Source organism: Limanda limanda, chromosome 9 (genome assembly GCF_963576545.1).
Source record: "Limanda limanda chromosome 9, fLimLim1.1, whole genome shotgun sequence".
In the NCBI taxonomy this organism is placed as follows: Eukaryota; Metazoa; Chordata; class Actinopteri; order Pleuronectiformes; family Pleuronectidae; genus Limanda; species Limanda limanda.
In genome coordinates this window covers 19589070-19607902 of record NC_083644.1, presented here as the reverse complement: position 1 = coordinate 19607902, position 18833 = coordinate 19589070, and the positions used below count along the sequence as shown (strand labels likewise).

Genomic DNA, 18833 nt, shown 5'->3' with positions numbered 1-18833 from the left:
AGTGAGACCCAAGCACACAGTTAATTTCCATCCTCCACACAGATCCTTCCCGTCACAGGTACACTCACCTGAGGAAACTTCAAATAACTTCCACCCACTTCACGCAGTGGCCAATCAGCACTAAGGCTGTCAAAGCAGTGACACCCAGGTAACCACTTCCCTAGCTGAAGTTACTTCAGTCTAGCAGAACCTGTTGAGGTGGTAAAGGAAGAATCGAACACCCAGTCCCAGTAAACGTCTCATATACAGGCTGCAGCTCGACATGGCCAGGAGAGCAGGGCGACAGAGAGGCCAGCTGCCCACCTGTTACTATGAGGGTTACCTGGAGAAGAGGTCGTTCAAAGACAAGGTAACTGCTCAGGCAGCAGAGAAATGTTATTGTCGACTGCAGGACAGTCAGTACAGGCTGTCTTTGAATGTACCATGCAACAGCTGAATGGATTGTGAAGAGACACTTCAATTATTGGACATATTCTTGAGTCTATTTTCTGTATTTGTCTTTTTTTGTAAAAAAAAAAAAAAAAAGTAATTTAAGTTTGTATGGCTTAATGCCAATTATAAAGTGTTCTTTTAACAATCTTTAAACCTATTTTCATCGTCCAATAATTGATAAAGTGACGGATGATGCAGCGATGAACATAATAAAAAAATTAAAAATTCACTTTTAAGAAAAAGGTCAACCAAAGATTGTAAGTTGATCCTGAAATGTAAAACTAAGGGTTGTGTCGAAGATAGTGTGGTTTAATGACGGCAAGGTCTACATCCAGCAGTTGTTATTATTTCCATTATCTAATTCTGATTATAAGTTGACAGTTGCAAACGGGAGTGCGTGATGATATGTGAAATAGGACAACTGTTGTTGCGATGCTAGCTTGACTCTCTTCTCTCTTTGTCACTTCCTTTCTCTGTGTGTGTGTGTGTGTGTGTGTGTGTGTGTGTGTGTGTGTGTGTGTGTGTGTGTGTGTGTGTGTGTGTGTGTGTGTGTGTGTGTGTGTGTGTGTGTGTTTATGTTCGGCAGAACCGTGAAAGCTTGGTATCTCAACAATGTCCTGTAGACTTGCTTGGGATGTACTCAACACTTCTGTCAAGTTGAATGCTTTTTAAAAGTCAGAGCCGTTCCTCACCTGTTAGACAGATATATTGATCTATGGTGTGTATGTGTTTGAAGGCATCAATATCCTAGATTGTCGACTCCAGTTTTACTCATTTATTCACTGGCTTGTTCTCAATCTCAACATTACAGTACTTTAGTGTAACGGCATTTGTTATAGTTTACTAACCACTGAACCAGTGCAGCGGTCTACACCATGAACAGTCCTTGGTAAATGGCGGTGAAGTGTTGTTTTCTCTGGGTGGAGCATCCTGTCATTACATAATTTTTTGTAAGTTAGGTGGACTTTGACTTCTTCAGATTGTGAGGAACATTTCCGCGTCTGCGACAGGTCTGACTGCTTTTCAGCCCTCTGTGCCATGAGGATTTGTGCAGGCATGAAACTGACAGAAAAGTAAATAAACAAACTGGCATGACAGGCTTTGCAAATAGTAAATACTCTGGGTTGTTCTGCCAAGTCATTGCTGATAAGACAGTGTACACTCTCAGATGAAAGCACACGAATTTACAGGGGGGAAGGATTTATCCGGGGCACTTTGGGTGTATACCTAATGAAGGAAGGGCAGCTCAGTTACATCAGGGGATTTGTTTGTGACTAAATTGGGACCATCCTCTGTGCTAACTTATAAATACCGGACTGGAGTGTTGTTGCATTACTTGTACCACACAGCGTTGGCAGCGTTTTGCCCTGAGACAAAAAATGGTGATCTTACATTATATTTCTTGCAAATTTCACACTTACACTCCCAAAATGTATCCAGTCACACATTTATAATTACCTGCAGGTTGAACCACTTCAGGACTATTTATATCCAACACAGATTTCTAATGTGGTGACAAATTTTTGACTCATCAAGTCAAATCCAGGAACAGATTAACTGTTCTATTTATTTGCCTTGTTCTGTTTAGCTTCTTTGACATGTACCTCCATGTTTGTATTTCATCCTGTTTCCATAGACCTATCCATAATTATGTGAGCCGATGCCATTTCTGTTAATAAAAGTCTTTCCAATACAGATGAATTTGCACATACATATACTATATATATATATATATATATATATATATATATATATATTTAATTAATATTTGGCAATTATTTTTAAGATGTACTTATCAAGCAGTTTAACCATAAACCTTATTAGAAATAGCTGTACGTAAATAGTAAACACAAATACAATCAAATATATAAACATGAATCTAGAAAATAATGTTTTAAATGTTAACATAAATGCAGATCATTTCATGATGGCTTATTCTGTCAAATATAAGCTTTCATATCGGCATATACCTGCAAACATAAACACAGATGCCGACATATCTTTAAAAGGCCTATATCATTTTTATCAGCTGACCAATGTGGGGTTCTATAGTTTTCTGTATCTGATGTGCTGTATTTTCATTCAGTATCTCTCTATGTGTGTTTGTGCAGACGTCCCGTAATCTGTGGACCTGCCTGTGTGGAAACATGCTTTACTTCTTCAATGACATAAGAAACCCTGATGTAAGTTATTTGGGTTAATCAATGAAAAGCAGTATTTAAGGTTTTTCACCAGAGAATTCTGTATTGAACCAACACCTGTGTCTTTGTGTGTGTGTGTTTCATCAGTACATCGATAAACTGGATCTCACCGGACTGATCTCAGTCACGGACGACAGCAGCCAGGATCGTAACCTGGACGCAGCCAGACTCACCGTCAGGTTGCCAGATGGAAATATCAAATTCACCGTAAGGGAACATTAAGAAAATATGCTGGTCGGCACTTTTGTTTTAATTCCTGTTTATTTACAGTTTGTTACTGTCTCTACAGGCTCCTAATACAGAGGCTCGTGAGTTGTGGAAGGGCTATATCCTCTCTGTGTCTGAGGTCTGTGATGCACAACATTTAATAAACATTTTATCATCTTAAAACAAGTTTAAATGGCTGAAGTTTGAGTTGGATGAGACACTTGCAGGCACTTGAGATAGTTGTATGGTTTGTATGGTTTGAATCACGACACTAATAAGAGAAGACCTGTGTGTTTCCCTGCAGCTGTCAGTGCCCTCCTCCCTCAACCTGCTACCAGGTCAGATCCACATGCTGCAGGAAGCAGTGGAGAATGAGAGGGAGAGATTAAAATGTGTCGCTCCACCTGAAGACACCTCCAATGACTACGTCAACGATCAAGTTGAATTACCAACGTGAGTACCTGTCAGACTCCATAGTATTGACATAAGTGGTGATTTTCTAATATAATGGTGATATTATAGAGCTAATACCAGGATACAAACATGACTAAATTAATATAATATAGACTTTATGGGTCTGACATGATAATTCCTTCCCATGTGCCTCTCTTAAATTCTATAGCTTGTATTACTACAAAACATGTTAAGGGCACATATGAAGTGAAAACTCCTGAAAAACTAAATGTAAGCATGTTTGTAAAAACATTAATAATTCACTTGAACTATTTTTTGAATTCTCAGGAAAATGTTAGATTTTATTTTTTGTAGTTTTAACAAATACATATCTTTAAGTATCAGGGAATGCAGATTAAACCTTAATGGTGAAAACACATGTTCAAAGGTAACAATCTTGTGAGCGATTACAATTCCTCACATTCATGAGTTTTAATCTGTTGATAAATAAAATGGTAGCTTTATAAATGAAGATGTGGTTCCCTTTGCGTATAAGTAATGTGAAAAGTAGAGATGTCTGACTTCGAATGTCAATAGAGGGTCCTAATGTGTAAAATGTGTCGTCAGCACATTCATCTTCACATGTGAATTTTAGGTTTGTAAATGCTCTTTATGGATTTGTTTTAATTCATGTTTTAGCATCAAAATAAATCTAAACACTGAAAGTTCACCTCAGTCTTAATTACCTTAGATCTCAGACAAAACTTATGTAGGTTTTCATTCACACTCACTTCACAGAAGTCCAATCTGTGAGTTCTTGCCCTCCACGTTTTGTTGATCCCAGTTTTCTCTGTCTCGTGGCTGCAGTTGTTACCACAGAGTGTCTCGTCTGGAGGCCGAGCTGCTGCTCGAGAAAGAGTGCAAGAGTGGAAACCTGCTCATGAGGCCTGGAAGCGACGGAAACTCATACGCTATCACCACCAGACAGGACCATGCCGGGTACACACACACACACAGTTTGTAAAGTTTTTCTCAATTTGGTTTGTTTCCTCTGTTGTTTGACTCTCTCTCTCTCTCTCTCTCTCTCTCTCTCTCTCTCTCTCTCTCTCTCTCTCTCTCTCTCTCTCTCTCTCTCTCTCTCTCTCTCTCTCTCTCTCTCTCTCTCTCTCTTTCTCTCTCTCTCTCTCTCTCTCTCCATCAGTGCTATATTCAGTCACTACCGTCTGACTCCTAAACATGAAGGGGGCTTTTCTATTGATGTGAACATTCCTGTAAGTGTTTCTACCATCCCTCTCCTCTCTGCAGAGTTATTCTATCCAAACTATCAGTGATATTGACAGTTGCCCTTGAATAAAACCCAAAATAAAGTAGCAGATGAGATGTTGCTGCCACTGTCTTAGCTCACTGCTGGCATAAAGTGATGCCTGTGTATCTGTGTGTGTGTTTACTGAGAACAAACTTTCCCCCGTGCAGGTTCACTGTGACACACTTCGAGATGTGATCGATTATTTGGTGGAATCAACTGACCGAGCTCTGGTTCCGCTCATCGTCGAGGAGCAGTATGAGAAAAACATCTGTACGTACAACTACAAACTTTTACACTCACGTAACTGTGCAATCCTCATTCCTATCTGTGCAATTCAATGACTAATGCTGTATATATTATTTCAATTCCATTTATATCTTTATATTTCCTTTTGTTTATATTGCACTTAATTTTCTTAATTTTGCACATTATTACTTTTACTGATATCTGTTTTTGACTGTCCCCTTTGGCGCTGCAACACAGCACATTTCCTTATTTCCTCAATTTATAAAGGATTATCTTATTTTACCTTATCATATCTTATCTTATCTCCATTCACCAAAGACTTATGTAAGTTTTTTTTTTTTTTTTTTTACAGTTTATATTCGGTCTGACAGGGAAAATGGAGAAAAAAGTGTTCAGCCGGCTTTATCTATCATCAAGTTGCCAATGTTGCCGCCTAAACCAGGTACTGTGTCAATTTTTAAATAATAATATGAATAATACCTAGTAATACACATTAGTACGTTAAAAAACCTTAGCAACACACTCAGCCACTCAACTAATGTCAGAACTGTTTTCTGTGGTTCAGGTATTCAGATGAATTAGATCTGCAAGAGGGTTCATCTTGGACCCTTTCCAAGTCACAGCGACGCAAAATAGTATTTTAACTTTTAATAAGTTTGTAAAAATAGAAACTAACAACAAAAAAGGTGTAAAATCTTCTGTTTTACATCATAAACCCACTGCATATACCTGTACTTCAGGGGCTGTACTTAAAATAAATATTCCACTGAATCAATGCTTTCTGACAACATTGTGAAAACAGTGGAGTTATCACGTAGAGGTACAATCGCGTTGCTTGTCCACACACTCACACAATCACTCATGGAACGCAAGAACAAATTCCTCTAGAGAGTTTTTGTTCCACTTGGGACTTGATTCAAGCAAACAATAAGAACGAGATGCTTGTTTGAGACATCTCTCCACACGTTGTGCAGTGATTGCAGTGAACCAACATGGTGGATCAACAGACACACAGATATTTCCATCCCCAGAGTCACAGCACATGCATAACTAAATGTCTTCATGTTAACCTGTATTTTACTGAATATACTGTTCTCTAAATGCTCAATTTCAAAAACCACCTACAACCAGTGGACGTCAGAGCAGCCCGCTGTAGTTTAGGGTTAGGTGCTTTCACTGTGACAGCACTTGTTGTTTAACTTATTATGTTTGATGTTGACCCTATAATAATTAATTAATTATAAATAATTGTTTTGTTTTGCAGTTGCTTTAAAAGTACCGACTCCTGAACGAGCACCATCGCCAGTTGAGTGTGAGTTTAACTCTGTCAATCATCTTCTTGATTTTTCTGTCTTGCAAACATAAACTGGTATGACTCCATTTTTTCCATTGCTGTGGCTAACGCACGTCTCTGTTCAAACAGTGGAGGTGAAGGAGGATCGACCTGTTGCTCTGCCAGGTATGTCCCTTCTTCTTATCGCTCTATTTCACAATACTCCTGTTGCACGACTGTATTCGCTGCTTAGTTTTGAGTCGTGTCGGGTTTGTTTTTGTTTCCCATAGTGCTGAAGAAACTTTCCGTCTTCAAACCTCCAGTTCCTGCTCCTCGCAAATTGAACCCGAGTACGTCACCACCCTCCGTCGCCTCCACCACAAGAGAGATGAGGAGGAGAAGCCACACAGACCCTTTAGGACAGAGTGAGTCATTTACCATTTTAATTCAGATGGAGAGATACAGATACAGAGCAGATTGTTATTTTTTGCTCATATCTGTGTGTGTGTTGAAAATAACAATGCATGGAAGGATTTCCCCCAAACTTATTGGGAAATAAACAGTCTAAAGCTTATGTTGATCAGAAAATAATTCCAGGACACATCATGTTATACAAGAGACATCATGAAGAAATCACAATGAAGTAAAAAAAATGACGTCATGCATTGTTAAAAAATGTATTTGTATCGTGGGTATTTCTGCATCCTATGGACTAAAGCTTGAATGGATTGAAATATTATTCATGACAGTATGGGAATGACATCATCATGACCTCACTATGAAGTCAGAAAAATTATACATGCAAGTATTTATACGCTCTTGCAACAAGTAAAATTAGAAACACGATTTACATCTTATTTTGAAGAACCAATAATAATCATAAACTTAATGTACCTCAGGATGACATCATTATGAAATGGAATTATTACAATATAAAAAGTTTGCATTGTCTGATTGGGTAAATGCAGCAGGCACGCAGCATATGTATTTCCTTTTACTTTTCTGTTGTTTGAGGTTAAGTGTGATTTGTGAATATGAGCTTTAAAAATAAAATTTGGTTGATTTGATTGACTATTCAAGCTCATGGTCTGATATGCTCTGTTTTCTCTCGCAGCGATATCAGAGCTGAAACTCAAGTTTGAGCAGAGGGCAAAGGATTTGGAGTGAAGGTTCCTGGTGGGAGTCTCTGGAAGCCTTCACTCACATGACAAAGGAGCCACCTCCCGGTCTGTCCCTGCACGATGAACTGACTGACACAGGGGAACAGAGACCACCTGAATTTGCACATGAATGACTTCGTCCTCCTCTGCACCGTGGTTCTGCTCCTCTTCCTCCTCCTACTTCTCGCTGGCTGCCTGTCAGCAGTGAGGCCTCTCTGAAGATTAACACTTTATTGATTCACCGTTCTCTAACACGAATTAGCAAATTAATGGACTGTAAAGAGGGATGTACCTGTCACATTTTCTTCACCTTATTTTCGTAATCAGTGTTGTTTTTTGGTTAATTTTGTGAATGTCATTATCATGTACACTTTTATATTTTTACTTTTATACACTACTTTTCACATTACAACTACAGACAGGATGTTCTGTCTAGTAGGCATGTGCAGTTCTATGTAAATACATGTATAGTGTTTCTCTCGAAATGACTTTCTCTTTATATGAGTAGAGACAGATTCCCAGAGATGAGCTGCTGATACTTGCATTATGCAAGTGAATAGTTTATCAGTGAATTCAGCTCATTTTGTAGCTTTGATTGCTTCCATCACATCAAGTCCGACCGTTAAACAAGTGACTTTAAAATAATGTGTGAGGCAGAAGTTGGAAATAATCAGGCTGTTTTCAATCTCCTGTAGCTGCTCTACTTTTTCGATGCACCTCTTCTTTATAGTTTACTTTCCTCGTTTAAAAAAATGAAGTCTGTGAGCAAATGATCTCACTCCTTTATTACCTCAATGGCTGATACATTATAGTGGAAAAATTCAAACTATTTACAATAAACTGTGAATTTTTGTCCACACGTGAAATAAAGGTAACATAAATCTCAGCTGGATGCTTCTTAAAACATTGCAGGCTACAGTTATTCAGGAGATGCATTCGGGGGAACAAAGAGCAAAAGGACAAAGTGAGACTTTTCCCATGTGTTGTACGACATGGACGCTAGTCAGAGTGAACATGTAAGGATCAGTAACATCAGTTAACAATTTCAAGAGGCCACCACTTTCCCTTCTATCCCAGGTGGATCCCAAACCGTGCTAATCCTCACACCACAGTAAGTTAGCTGTAGCTACTGGAAAGCTATTTGTTATTGTGGGACGACAGACAAACCCACGACTCATTAGCTGGATCTCTCTGCAGATTAATTGGTGTTATTAGGTATAGACACATACATACTATACATACAAGCATTAGGGTGAAAGTCAGGTGATTACAATGAATACAGTACAGTCATTTCCAAATTCCTGAACCCGTGTCTGACGGCTGACTCCACTTCAAGACGTTAGAATGAGGAAAACTCCCAATGTCAGCAAAGCTCAACACCGACTCATTTGAACCTGAGCAGAAGGCTGAAGGATCCAGTTTCTTACACTCAGTGTGGGTCCTGACTACAAAATGAAATGCAGTAAATACTGATAAGTCTTCATGCCATGGCAAGAATTCAACTACAACTTCCCTATTATGTGTGTGGTTCATTTCTCAAGATCCATTAGTTGCTGGAAAAGTAGAATAAATCCTGATTGAGTGATGAACTACATTCTACTTAGCAGCTTGTTATTTGGGTTACATAGGTTGGTTGATGAATAGAGGCAGGTTCAGTAGATGATATTTACCACTAAGTTACGATAGAATATACTGACACTGACACAATACATCGTTTTAAACTGAAATAGGGAGACCAGATCTTGCAGTGAAATATTAGCATGATGATGCGGATTAGATTACCTGATCTGGCCAATCAGTTTGGAAATGACAAAGAAGGCACAGGGAGAGAGCGGACAGGACAGGGCTGGGCCCTGCACCTGCAGCTAGCTGCATGACAGTACAACTGATAGTTTTAGTGATGGAAAGAAAAACAGAAAGGAAGGAAGGAAGGAAGGAAGGGCAGCGGCCAGCGCTAAATCTTTGCTCTAGCAGCAGTGGGACAGTGCTAATTGAATATGTAGAGAGTGACAAACTAGTACGACTACACCTAATGTGCCCCAAGCAACCACAACAGCCAGAGTCACAAATATGAAGGATTATGTCACTGAGGGTGCCGATGACTAACTCGTTCCCAAAAACATTTATGTTGTCATGCATGGAATGAGAAACAGGCTAAACCATCGCACCCCAGTGATGTAACTCTTCCATGATATGGCTTTGACAGGCGTCATGGCAGAAATGATGATCTGCAGCAGGTGACAGTGATCAGATCGAGCTGGTGTAGCATCGAGCTGCCGACTGGATGGGTCTAGGTGAGGCTGGCGTTGGAGCTGCTGGTGCCGCTGTTCTTCCTCTGACCGCTTTGCACCATGCTGGGAACCTGCAGGCCCGTCACTACTGAGAAACTGCCATTCCACACCTGCAGGGGGCAGCAAAGTGACAGCCAAATTGATAACACAGAGGTCACAGGATGATGGTTTGAGAGCACAGAGGCTTCTAATGAAACATTTCTCACCATGAAGGCCGGTATAACTGGCTGTGGGAACTTGGTTTTGAAGGTGTGCATCAGCTGCTTAGTTTTGGCGTCGTAGAAAGACAGAGTACCTGGAGAGAGCGAAGAAGGCAAATCACACTCATGTACTTCAATAAACATGGACAGCGTAGAAAATTCCTTTGATTGTTGATTTACATGTCAATTATTTGTATAAAATAATCAATTAACCGTTTATTTTACTTTATTGAATGTTTATGTAAAAGGGCCTGGAGTTATGTCTTAAAATTAAAGGCCATACAAGTAGATTTTCACTGGTTTCACTCATTTTAATCTTTAACAAATTCATGCAGCAACAAAAAGACACATTATCTAATCGCTATGCATTCTGCAAACAGCTGTGGGTCTTTTTTCACTCCTTCAAAAACAAATGCCGATGTTATTACAGCAAATCAACACTGTTGTCCACTGAGGCACCAAACTCTACTCAAATGAAAAGTTCCTTAAAGGTCCTGATCAACCTCCACCCAGAATCCTAAGTATTTGAAATTAAATTTAATACGTTTTTTTTTATTTTGCATGGTCAACCTTACAAAAGAGTTTTTTTAACCTCAATGGAACTTATGTTATTAAATTTAGTTAAATATATGAATACAAAATGAAAGCTTTTTTGCTGTTGTTGCTGATTACTGATCTGTCTACAGGGATAGAACTATCTTAATAATAAAGCACAGACAAATAAATCATCTGCCCTGCAGTATTTTTAAGTGGCTTTTTAACGCAGAGTTAGAACTGAATAGCTGTAATCTGTATTTTCTTTGTTCAGCATCAGTGACTGAAATTTCTGCTCTGGAGAGATAATCACAGAAACCCCACAGTTCAATAGACCAGCAATGATTCTCTCTCTAATCAATCACCAACTATGTGAAAGTGATTATCTTACCTTCATCGTAGTTGACGTAGACTCCTATCTTGCTTGGGATCGGACAGTCCAGTGTTCGAGCCTTGTTGTTGTGCTTGGCTGTGAGGCTCTGCTGCAGCCAGTTGTTCAGATGGATGCACCAGGAGGCGTTGCTTTTCCCCAACTGGTCAAATCGGCCAAGGGTCCGCAGGGCCACCCCGACAGCAAAGGCCTTGCTCTCCTTGTCAAACCGTACTTCCCAATACTGTTGGCCGGCATCGATCATGGTGTCAGCTGTAATGAGGAAAAAGACCAGATAATACAGGTCAGGAATTACAGTATCAATATTGAGTAGATTAAGAGTTGTGCTTATGAACCTCAAGCACTGAAGAAAAAAAAATCGTACCCAGCACTGTGTAGGACTCTGCCGTGAACCGGTCTCTGCCTGGCCGGGCAGTCGGTGCTCTTTTGGGAGACATGAGTGCTGACCTGATTATAGACAAGACATCAGGGTAGAGACTCAGATTTATTCACAATGACATCATTGACATGGTTTAGGGACCTTGCAGTCATCACCCATACATACCTGGCTGGAGAATGCATGGGGGAGTTGGTTCGGTTCTTCTCTTTGCGGATTTCCTGGACCTTTCCGCCGCTGTCCCACTCCACACTCAAGTCCTCAATCTTTAGGTTCTGATGAGCCGAACCAGAGTCCAGTTTGAAGGTGAAGGCTGGAAACCGAGCAGGAAGCAAACTTTTTATTTACTTTTAAAATGAATAAAACACTCTTAAATGCTTGTGACCTGCTGTGAATGGACCTGCTGATTGTGCCCTGTATTCTCACCATGAGTTTCTAGAGTAACTGGCTCAGAGAACTCTCCTGCCACGGCCTTGTTACACGCTCTCACTCTGAACGTCATGTACCGGGTGTCAAAGCGCAGACCTGAGAATAATGAAAAACAAAACTATGACTTATAAATCAGCTTCATCAGGGTTGAAACAACAAATGACGAAGGTCTCTTCACAGCCTTGCTTGTACCCGTCAGTGTGTGCTCCAACTCTCGTATCCCCTCCACCACCATCCAGGGGTAGTCCTCCCTGATGCGTGGTGGACCCTCGTGGTTTGTCCGTCGATGTTCCAGTATGTAGTGGTCTATCTTAGTGTCAGGCTCCTGTAAGGTCCATGCTACAGTCACTCTGTTGTCACACACCTGGCACTCTGACACCTGGATCTCTGGAGTGGCAGGAACTGAATGTGGAAGAGAAGAAACACCATTTCTGTTTCAAGGGACATCCAAAATCAGTGTCTGTGAACACAACCCCGCTCATGCTAAACATTTTCAACACTTGACGACAGTAACACATTCTGTGCAAAATACATATATTAAACAGAAGATTTATCTATTATTAACTTTTTTTCTACAGGAAATTACACTACATAAATATGTACAATAAAGCAGCTAATTTTTTTAAAATATCTGTCCACTTTGGGGCAGAAAATGTAAGAACAAACTGGTAGGGATCCAGGTCAGTATATTTTCACCTTGTAAGTAGCTACATATACCATTTTAGCGGATAATGGTCTATACAGAGTCCTTTTGTGGCCAGAGCCAGTGGACAAATGTAGGTTTATTGTAACTCTTCCTTTCATTTGGTCATTGTGCCCCTAGTGGCATTGGTGCAAAATATATTATTGTGACCACAAGTTATTAAGGTTTTGGGACGAAAAAACTTACTTGTGTCCATGAGATAAATTTTGACCAGGTTTTAATATTTGTGGCCACAAAATATGAATCTGTTCTTTACTGACAACACTGGGTCCTATGTCTCTAAACGAGTGATTGCAAATGTTTCCATCACCTGGCACTGTCGGTGAATAGATTGGTATCTAGTGGCCACAGAGAAAGGATCCCCCTATTATTACCTTATCAACTTGTGACCTTTCAATAATATTTATTCCACTAATGTCCCCAGTGGGGCACCATAGGGCTTTAACAGCTTCTGAAAGAAAGAATCTGGCTCGACAAGCTTGAACTTTCCTCATCAGCTCATCGGCTTGTCGTCTGGTGCTGGAGAGGAAGCGTAGAGTTGTTTTATCTGAGCCTTTCAGCTGCTTGCAACAAGCTCGACTCCTTCAGTAAATAGGTGAGCTGTAAAACCACAGCTGCTCTCGAATGAGGTTAACAAGTATCATAGACTGCTAACCAATCTCTGTGGTTTCATCGCCCTGTGCGAAGCCTTTCATGTTACTTGTAATTTGACTCATCAGTATATACAATACTGATAAGTGGAAAATCTGAAAGACGGTCTCACAGGCGGCCTTTCCATTCTGACAGCGAATGTAACATGAAAGGAAAACAAGACCCAGACTGTGAATAATCAAGGTGATAAGAGGTTAAAACCTGTGTATACTACCACTGATTAACAGATTTATCCATAAGATCATTTTACCTGAATTTATTGACTCCTTTTTTTGACTTTCAAATATCACATATAGCCCGGCTACTACAGTAAAAGTAAAGTATTTCCAGCTGAAAGAACAGTATCAAGAGTAAAAGTACTGTAAAAAGGACAGATTTTCTTGTTTATGGATTATATAACTGGATTTTTACTGATACAATAACCTGCATTCTGACTGTATTTAAGGTAAAAAAAAATTGAGTATAAGGTGCATAGATTAATGATCATCAATTGACCATCATCAATCACAGATTAAAATGACTTGAGAAGGAAAGTTTAGCAAGAATTGTCTTCGTATAAAAATCCTAATTAGTGAACAGCCTAGTATTTGCAGCAGTTAATTAAATGTAATGGATCAAAAAATAAAAAAAATCCTTTCGAAATACTGTATTAAGTATAAAGTAGCATGAAATGGAAACACACAAGTAAAGAACAAGTAAAGAACAATACTGATGGTAATCTACTTAGGCCGTTTTCAGACATGAACTCTGTAAATTGTCCAGAAAATTGAGTTTGCCTTTAACATATGACGAACACAACCGGAGATTGTCTGGGTCAGACAACAGGAAAATGTGAGGCAATTAAGGGCTGGCGTCTGGGTAGAGCATGCAGGATGAGACATTGATTCTACTGCAGAAACCATGTGTATTTGTTTACAGCACATCGACCCGATCACCAAATGCTCTCGGATCTCACTAGTGTCTTCAACATGTAAACGTCAACAACACACTGAATTTATGTTCAGATTGTGTATTACTTTTCATCCAAACCCTGCCCTAGCACTCAAATAGCCCCTGTTTGCACTTAAATTGTATCTGCTTCTGCTCAAATTGTGTGCTTGCATTCATCGCCTGCAGGCGGTTACTCTTTGACCGGGTTAATCCACTCCCGCCCTCCACGGCTTTATTATATGGACTTCCCCTTGCTTTCTCTATTACTTTTGGAATAAAAAGAAAGTTATTGTATATTCCGAATTATACAGCTAGGGGAAGTCCATATATAAAAGCCTTGGAGGGTGGGAGTTGAGTGGAGTTGGAGTGGATCCATCATTCATTTCTTTGGTTGACCAGTGGTCAACACCTCACCTGAAAATTTTGAGAGGGTTGATCCACAAAAAAATCCCAGAGCAGAGGAGAAATGTTAGATTCACAAGCGCACAGAGAGAAGCCCGAGTGCGGAGAAGGGCTGAAGCTGGAGCGCAGGAAATCAGTGCGAGCAACAATATATCTGAGTGCAAGCACACAGTTTGAGCAGGAGCAGAGCTAATTTAAGTGCAAACAGGGGCTATTTGAGTGCAAGGGCAGGGTTTGGATGAAAAGCAATACACAATCTGAACATGAATTCAACAAGTCATGCGCTCAAACTGAAAGACCAAACTGAATAAAGATGGGGAAAGAGCTGTTTTTTTTCACATCAGCTCACTGGGACATTTTCAAGACATTTTACCCGGTCTTGGAGGAAAGGTTCCCGAAAATGTCCAGAGCAACTGACTTCTCACGTGCAGCCCCTCCAGATTTCAGTGCATGTCTGAGACTAGCTTTATTTACATCATGCTGTCTAAAAAAGATTCCATCAGCGTGTCTTTTTTGTAAACGTGGATCTGACCTGGGAGAAACTTGAGACCCTGCAACATCTCCCTCTCCTGGCTGAAATCCACCATCAGATGACTCATGTTGTCACTGGCTTTAGCCTTCAGGGAGAGGCGAAAAGCAGGAGCCATCGTCACGCTGCAGACAAAGAGACGCACAGAAAGAGATAAACACACCGGGTGGAGACAAGCACGGGGCATTATTCAACTCAATCAGAGATGGAAAAACTAACACACAAACAGGTGATTCTAGTACAGCTCACTAAGAAAAAGGCCACTAGCTACACATCTGTTACTACAACTGACCTCATCATCCTGGGCAGCACCTGCGCCCTGGTCACACTGGGTGCATGTGCAGCGCATGCTGTGTTGCTTATCTACTGCATCTCACGCACATCTGTTGTTCACACACAGAGCGTGTCTGCAGCTGCTACGTGAGGTTTTAGGTATGACTTCTGTATCTCCTCAAATAAAGTGGGTCATGTACTCAACTAAATGTCAAGACTCTACGGTATGAAGCTGTGCATCTCCAGTCCTGCCAATATTTCACAATAAAGCCACTTTAAAACAAATGAATGCCGTAGTCAATAAAAAAACGTATGTGTGCTTTACATTTTTACTTTGAAACAGGTACATGAAGAGATGCAAATATGTATGTTTGAGACTTATTCGATATTAAGACATTGAAACTGGGGTGAAAGATCATTTTCATACAATTTTAATTTTGGTGAAAATGGGTGCGACCCCGACTCTGTAGAAGAGCAGCGTGGGTCAGACATACTGGTGGCGGCTCCTACGCACTAACGCAAGACTCTGCACACGCACTGCTCAGGTATCCACTGTTGCCGGGAGTTAGGAAGCAGAACTAGAGAGGGAGCATTTATCAGGGAGAGGCTGACAGCAGATGGTACAGACTTTAGAGGACAGTGGGAAACAGAGACAAAAGAAAGCTTTTCCATGGTGCTTATTGTCTACAGAATGGGTGTGGTGGCTACACGTTTGAACGCATGCATGCTAGAGGATGAGATAGCTCATTGGTTACAGGAGGCTATGACAAAATGGAAGCAAGGGATGTCTGAGTACTATACCTATCCTTAATGTCTTTGGCCGCCTGGAGAGGAGGAGCAGAGGGAAAATGAAAGAGAGAGAAGAGATACGGAGCAAAGACAAAACTGAGTTGTAACCCATCACGTTTCATTTAACAAAAAAAAATTTGCAGGTGTTAAGTTAACATAACACCACAAGAAGCACGGATTCGATCATATATATGGACACTGAAGTTCATGGTCAATCATTCAAACATTCAGAGAGCAGGGGAACAGTGCAGCAGCACCACAGCAGCAGATCAGGCGCTCAGTTACCTGAGTGAAACCGTCCGTCTCAGAGGAGCACAGCGTCTGATTGGCCAGCTCCAGCAGCTCCTCCGAACTCTCCAGGGCTTTGGAGCAGGCGCTCAGCTGATTCTGGGCAAAAGATCACGTCACACAGTTAAACATCTGCAAACTCACAGCCGTTTCTCTGCAGTATAATGGGACTATTATGTTCCCTGCACAGGCTTTGGTGCTTGCGGCATCATTTGAGAGTCATGGCTTTGTCTTGAGACTGCAGGCTGTCGGATCCTTGCACCAGAGATCAGGACACAACTGTGAGAATATTTCAACATTACAATAATATAAAACAGCTGATTTCACGGAAGCTGAATTGACTGTTTTATGTTCAAGAAACTGAGAAAAATCTGCCCTTTAGTGATTAAGTTCTGAAATCAACAATTCCAGACATGACATGAACCTTCTCTAATTCCTAGTGTTCTTAAACTATTTTATAAATAAAAATAAATGTATTTATTTTTGGTATTATGTCCTCTGCCTTGATTCTCTTCTGTTTCAAAAAGATATGAATTCATTTCAACCCAATATTCTTTATGATTATGATTATTATTATTAGTAGTTGTTGTATCGGGTTTTAATTTAAATGTTTCTTTTTTAATGCGGAGCTCTGTTATTTTGACAGTTCAGGATTCACAGATAAAAAAATTTTTTCCTGCCATTTCAAATTTGAATAACAAATCCTTTACATTATGTTTATATTGAAGAAGAACTCACAGGTACATATCAATTTTATAATTAAAATTAGTTTGTGTAGTGTACAAAGACAAATTCTGAGCAGGGATTAGCTCCATGTTGGTCTTATTTGTAGTTTTATCATAGCGTGCTAGTATTTGTATCATTGGGAAAGATTTGAATTGTGCTTTGTTTGATTCTGCACTAAAGTTGGGGACATGTTCCTCCACAACAGCCTGATTTTCAGTTTGTGCTTTGTAACCACACTTTTGGTCACAAAACACATGATTCATTTGGTGATCACCATATGGTCAGATACGTATGATATGAGACAAAGAAGTAAAGGAATAAATTAATACAACGCAGCTTGAGTAAATTCCAAATGTCTTTCAGGTTGTTCTAAATAACTGCATCTTATAGACAGAGCGGTAAATACCTGTAGGTCGTAGGTGCGGCTGGCTCTCTCCTGTTTGATGCGTGTCAGCATGTTTTCCTTCATCTCGTCCAGGGCCGAGTGGAGGGCGGTGAACTCTGACTGCATGTCGTCCTGCACCCGGTTGGAGTTTGCCTGGGGTCACAAGACAATAAATGAAGTAGAAATGGGAAGTAGCCTTTTTTTACCTGAAAAGCCAGATGAACACATGGACAGAGGACAGCTGCCAAACTGTGACGTAAAGGGATCGAGGGTTTTCTGTGACTTTGTACCTCCAAGTTGTCGAGGTTCTGCTTGAGAGCGCCGATGAAGTTTGAAATCTCCTCGTTCTTCATGGCCAGTGTGTGGGTGATCTTAAACAGGGATTCCTGAAAAGACGACACAAAGATCACATTTGTACATTAGATATCTTGTCGAATCAAATCCTTTCAGAGCCTCAAAGTCAAAGCGTGCACAATCAAATATTCTCCTGCAGGATGGCTGCAGGTTTCTCTTTCACACTGAAGCAGATGAGCTGAGGTGCTGATCATCGAGGACACAAGCTGCTTTGGGCTCTGAGCTGCTTTAGACACAGGATCGAATGCGTGCTCTTCAGATGGGGTCAGCGGGACTAGCTTCTGAGCACAGGGAGGACACTACACGGGCGGAAGGATGTGCATTCATAATTCAATAATGCGGCTCCAGTGAACCGAACAGCCCACTGCAAGGGGACTAGATGGATTATGAGCCGAACTACACCTCTGATATATGACATCACTGATTAGATCCCCTCTGGCGCTGCTCAGTCACAGTGAAACATCATTTACACGGAAGAACTGTGTGATGTGTACTGATGCGAGAGGACCTGCACCGAGGCCCCCGGTCCGGTCCTGTCCGGTCCGCCGCCGCCGCTGCTCCGAAACGCCGGTAACAAAGTCGTCGAAGGCGCGGACATGATAAACCTCCACCCGCACAGAGTCGTATCGATGCATCGAGCCGGCTGTGGAACCCGAGCTGCTCCCTCGTCCACACTCACTCCCCCCGGGCTCCTGCAGCGGCTCCCCCCGCTTCCTTTGTAACACTACGCCCTGAAACGGGCTCTGCTTCTCCCCCCATCACAGACACCTGTTCCCCGGGCTCCCGCTCACCTTCTGGTCGCCCATCGCGCCGGCCCGATGCTCCTCCGGCCCCGCTGGAGCCGCCGCTGCTCCCGCTCCGTGCCCCGGTTCTCCTCCCGGTTCTCCCGGAGCTCTGGGTCTACTGGCGCCGCGGAGCTGGTGCTGATGCTGCCGGGGAGAGACGCCTCTCTCGGACGGACACCAACGCCTCTGGGCCGTAGTGCGTAGAGCGCATGCGGCAGAGGAGGATTCTGGGTAATGGTGTTTGTGTGGCGGAGCGATGCTGCTTTCAAGTACTGTCGGAGAGATCGTCTGAGAGTCGTTTACTCTTCGCACGATGAAAGGTTCAGTGTGTAGAATTTAGTGACATCTAGTGGTGAAGTTGCATGTCGCAGCTGAATACTCCTCACCTCACCCCCCCCTCCAAACATGGAAGAGAACCTCTGAGCCCTCAGTTGCCATAAAACTCAAAAGTTGATTAGTTTGTCCAGACTGGGCTACTGTAAAAAAAAAACAAGTTGGCCTCCATAGACCTGCTGCTGATAAATATTTAAATATAAAGGGCACATTCTAGGGTAAAGAAAACCACAAGTTGTACAATAT

General features: G+C 41.3%; 2 protein-coding genes across 2 annotated transcripts; one reads left to right on the top strand and one right to left on the bottom strand.

The window, feature by feature from the left end:
* Positions 1-262: 262 nt before the first annotated feature.
* LOC133011196 (signal-transducing adaptor protein 1-like) lies at positions 263-8073 on the top strand. The gene is made up of 13 exons (XM_061078900.1): positions 263-349; positions 2544-2615; positions 2721-2840; positions 2923-2979; positions 3145-3293; positions 4101-4232; positions 4435-4504; positions 4707-4809; positions 5138-5227; positions 6050-6097; positions 6185-6244; positions 6349-6483; positions 7173-8073. Exons 1-13 carry the CDS (start codon positions 263-265, stop codon positions 7223-7225), a joined length of 1176 nt encoding a protein of 391 aa, XP_060934883.1. The 3' UTR covers positions 7226-8073.
* Positions 8074-9508: 1435 nt separating this feature from the next.
* On the bottom strand, positions 9509-18275 carry fsd1 (fibronectin type III and SPRY domain containing 1). Its single transcript, XM_061078676.1, has 13 exons — positions 18261-18275; positions 17406-17501; positions 17137-17268; positions 16002-16103; positions 15729-15751; positions 14658-14779; positions 11632-11841; positions 11437-11535; positions 11179-11323; positions 10999-11081; positions 10635-10886; positions 9716-9804; positions 9509-9619 (listed from the first exon to the last, which is right to left on the bottom strand). Exons 1-13 carry the CDS (start codon positions 18273-18275, stop codon positions 9509-9511), a joined length of 1479 nt encoding a protein of 492 aa, XP_060934659.1.
* Between the last annotated feature and the right edge of the window lie 558 nt (positions 18276-18833).

Coding starts and splice junctions, on each gene's coding strand:
- LOC133011196 (XM_061078900.1), top strand. CDS start 263: ATGGCCAGGAGAGCAGGGCGACAGAGAGGCCAGCTGCCCACCTGTTAC. Junction 6,245..6,348: donor TCGACCTGTTGCTCTGCCAG/GTATGTCCCTTC, acceptor TGTTTCCCATAG/TGCTGAAGAAACTTTCCGTC. Junction 6,484..7,172: donor CACAGACCCTTTAGGACAGA/GTGAGTCATTTA, acceptor TTTCTCTCGCAG/CGATATCAGAGCTGAAACTC.
- fsd1 (XM_061078676.1), bottom strand. Junction 10,887..10,998: donor AGAGTCCTACACAGTGCTGG/GTACGATTTTTT, acceptor TCCTCATTACAG/CTGACACCATGATCGATGCC. Junction 9,620..9,715: donor CAGTTATACCGGCCTTCATG/GTGAGAAATGTT, acceptor TGCCCCCTGCAG/GTGTGGAATGGCAGTTTCTC.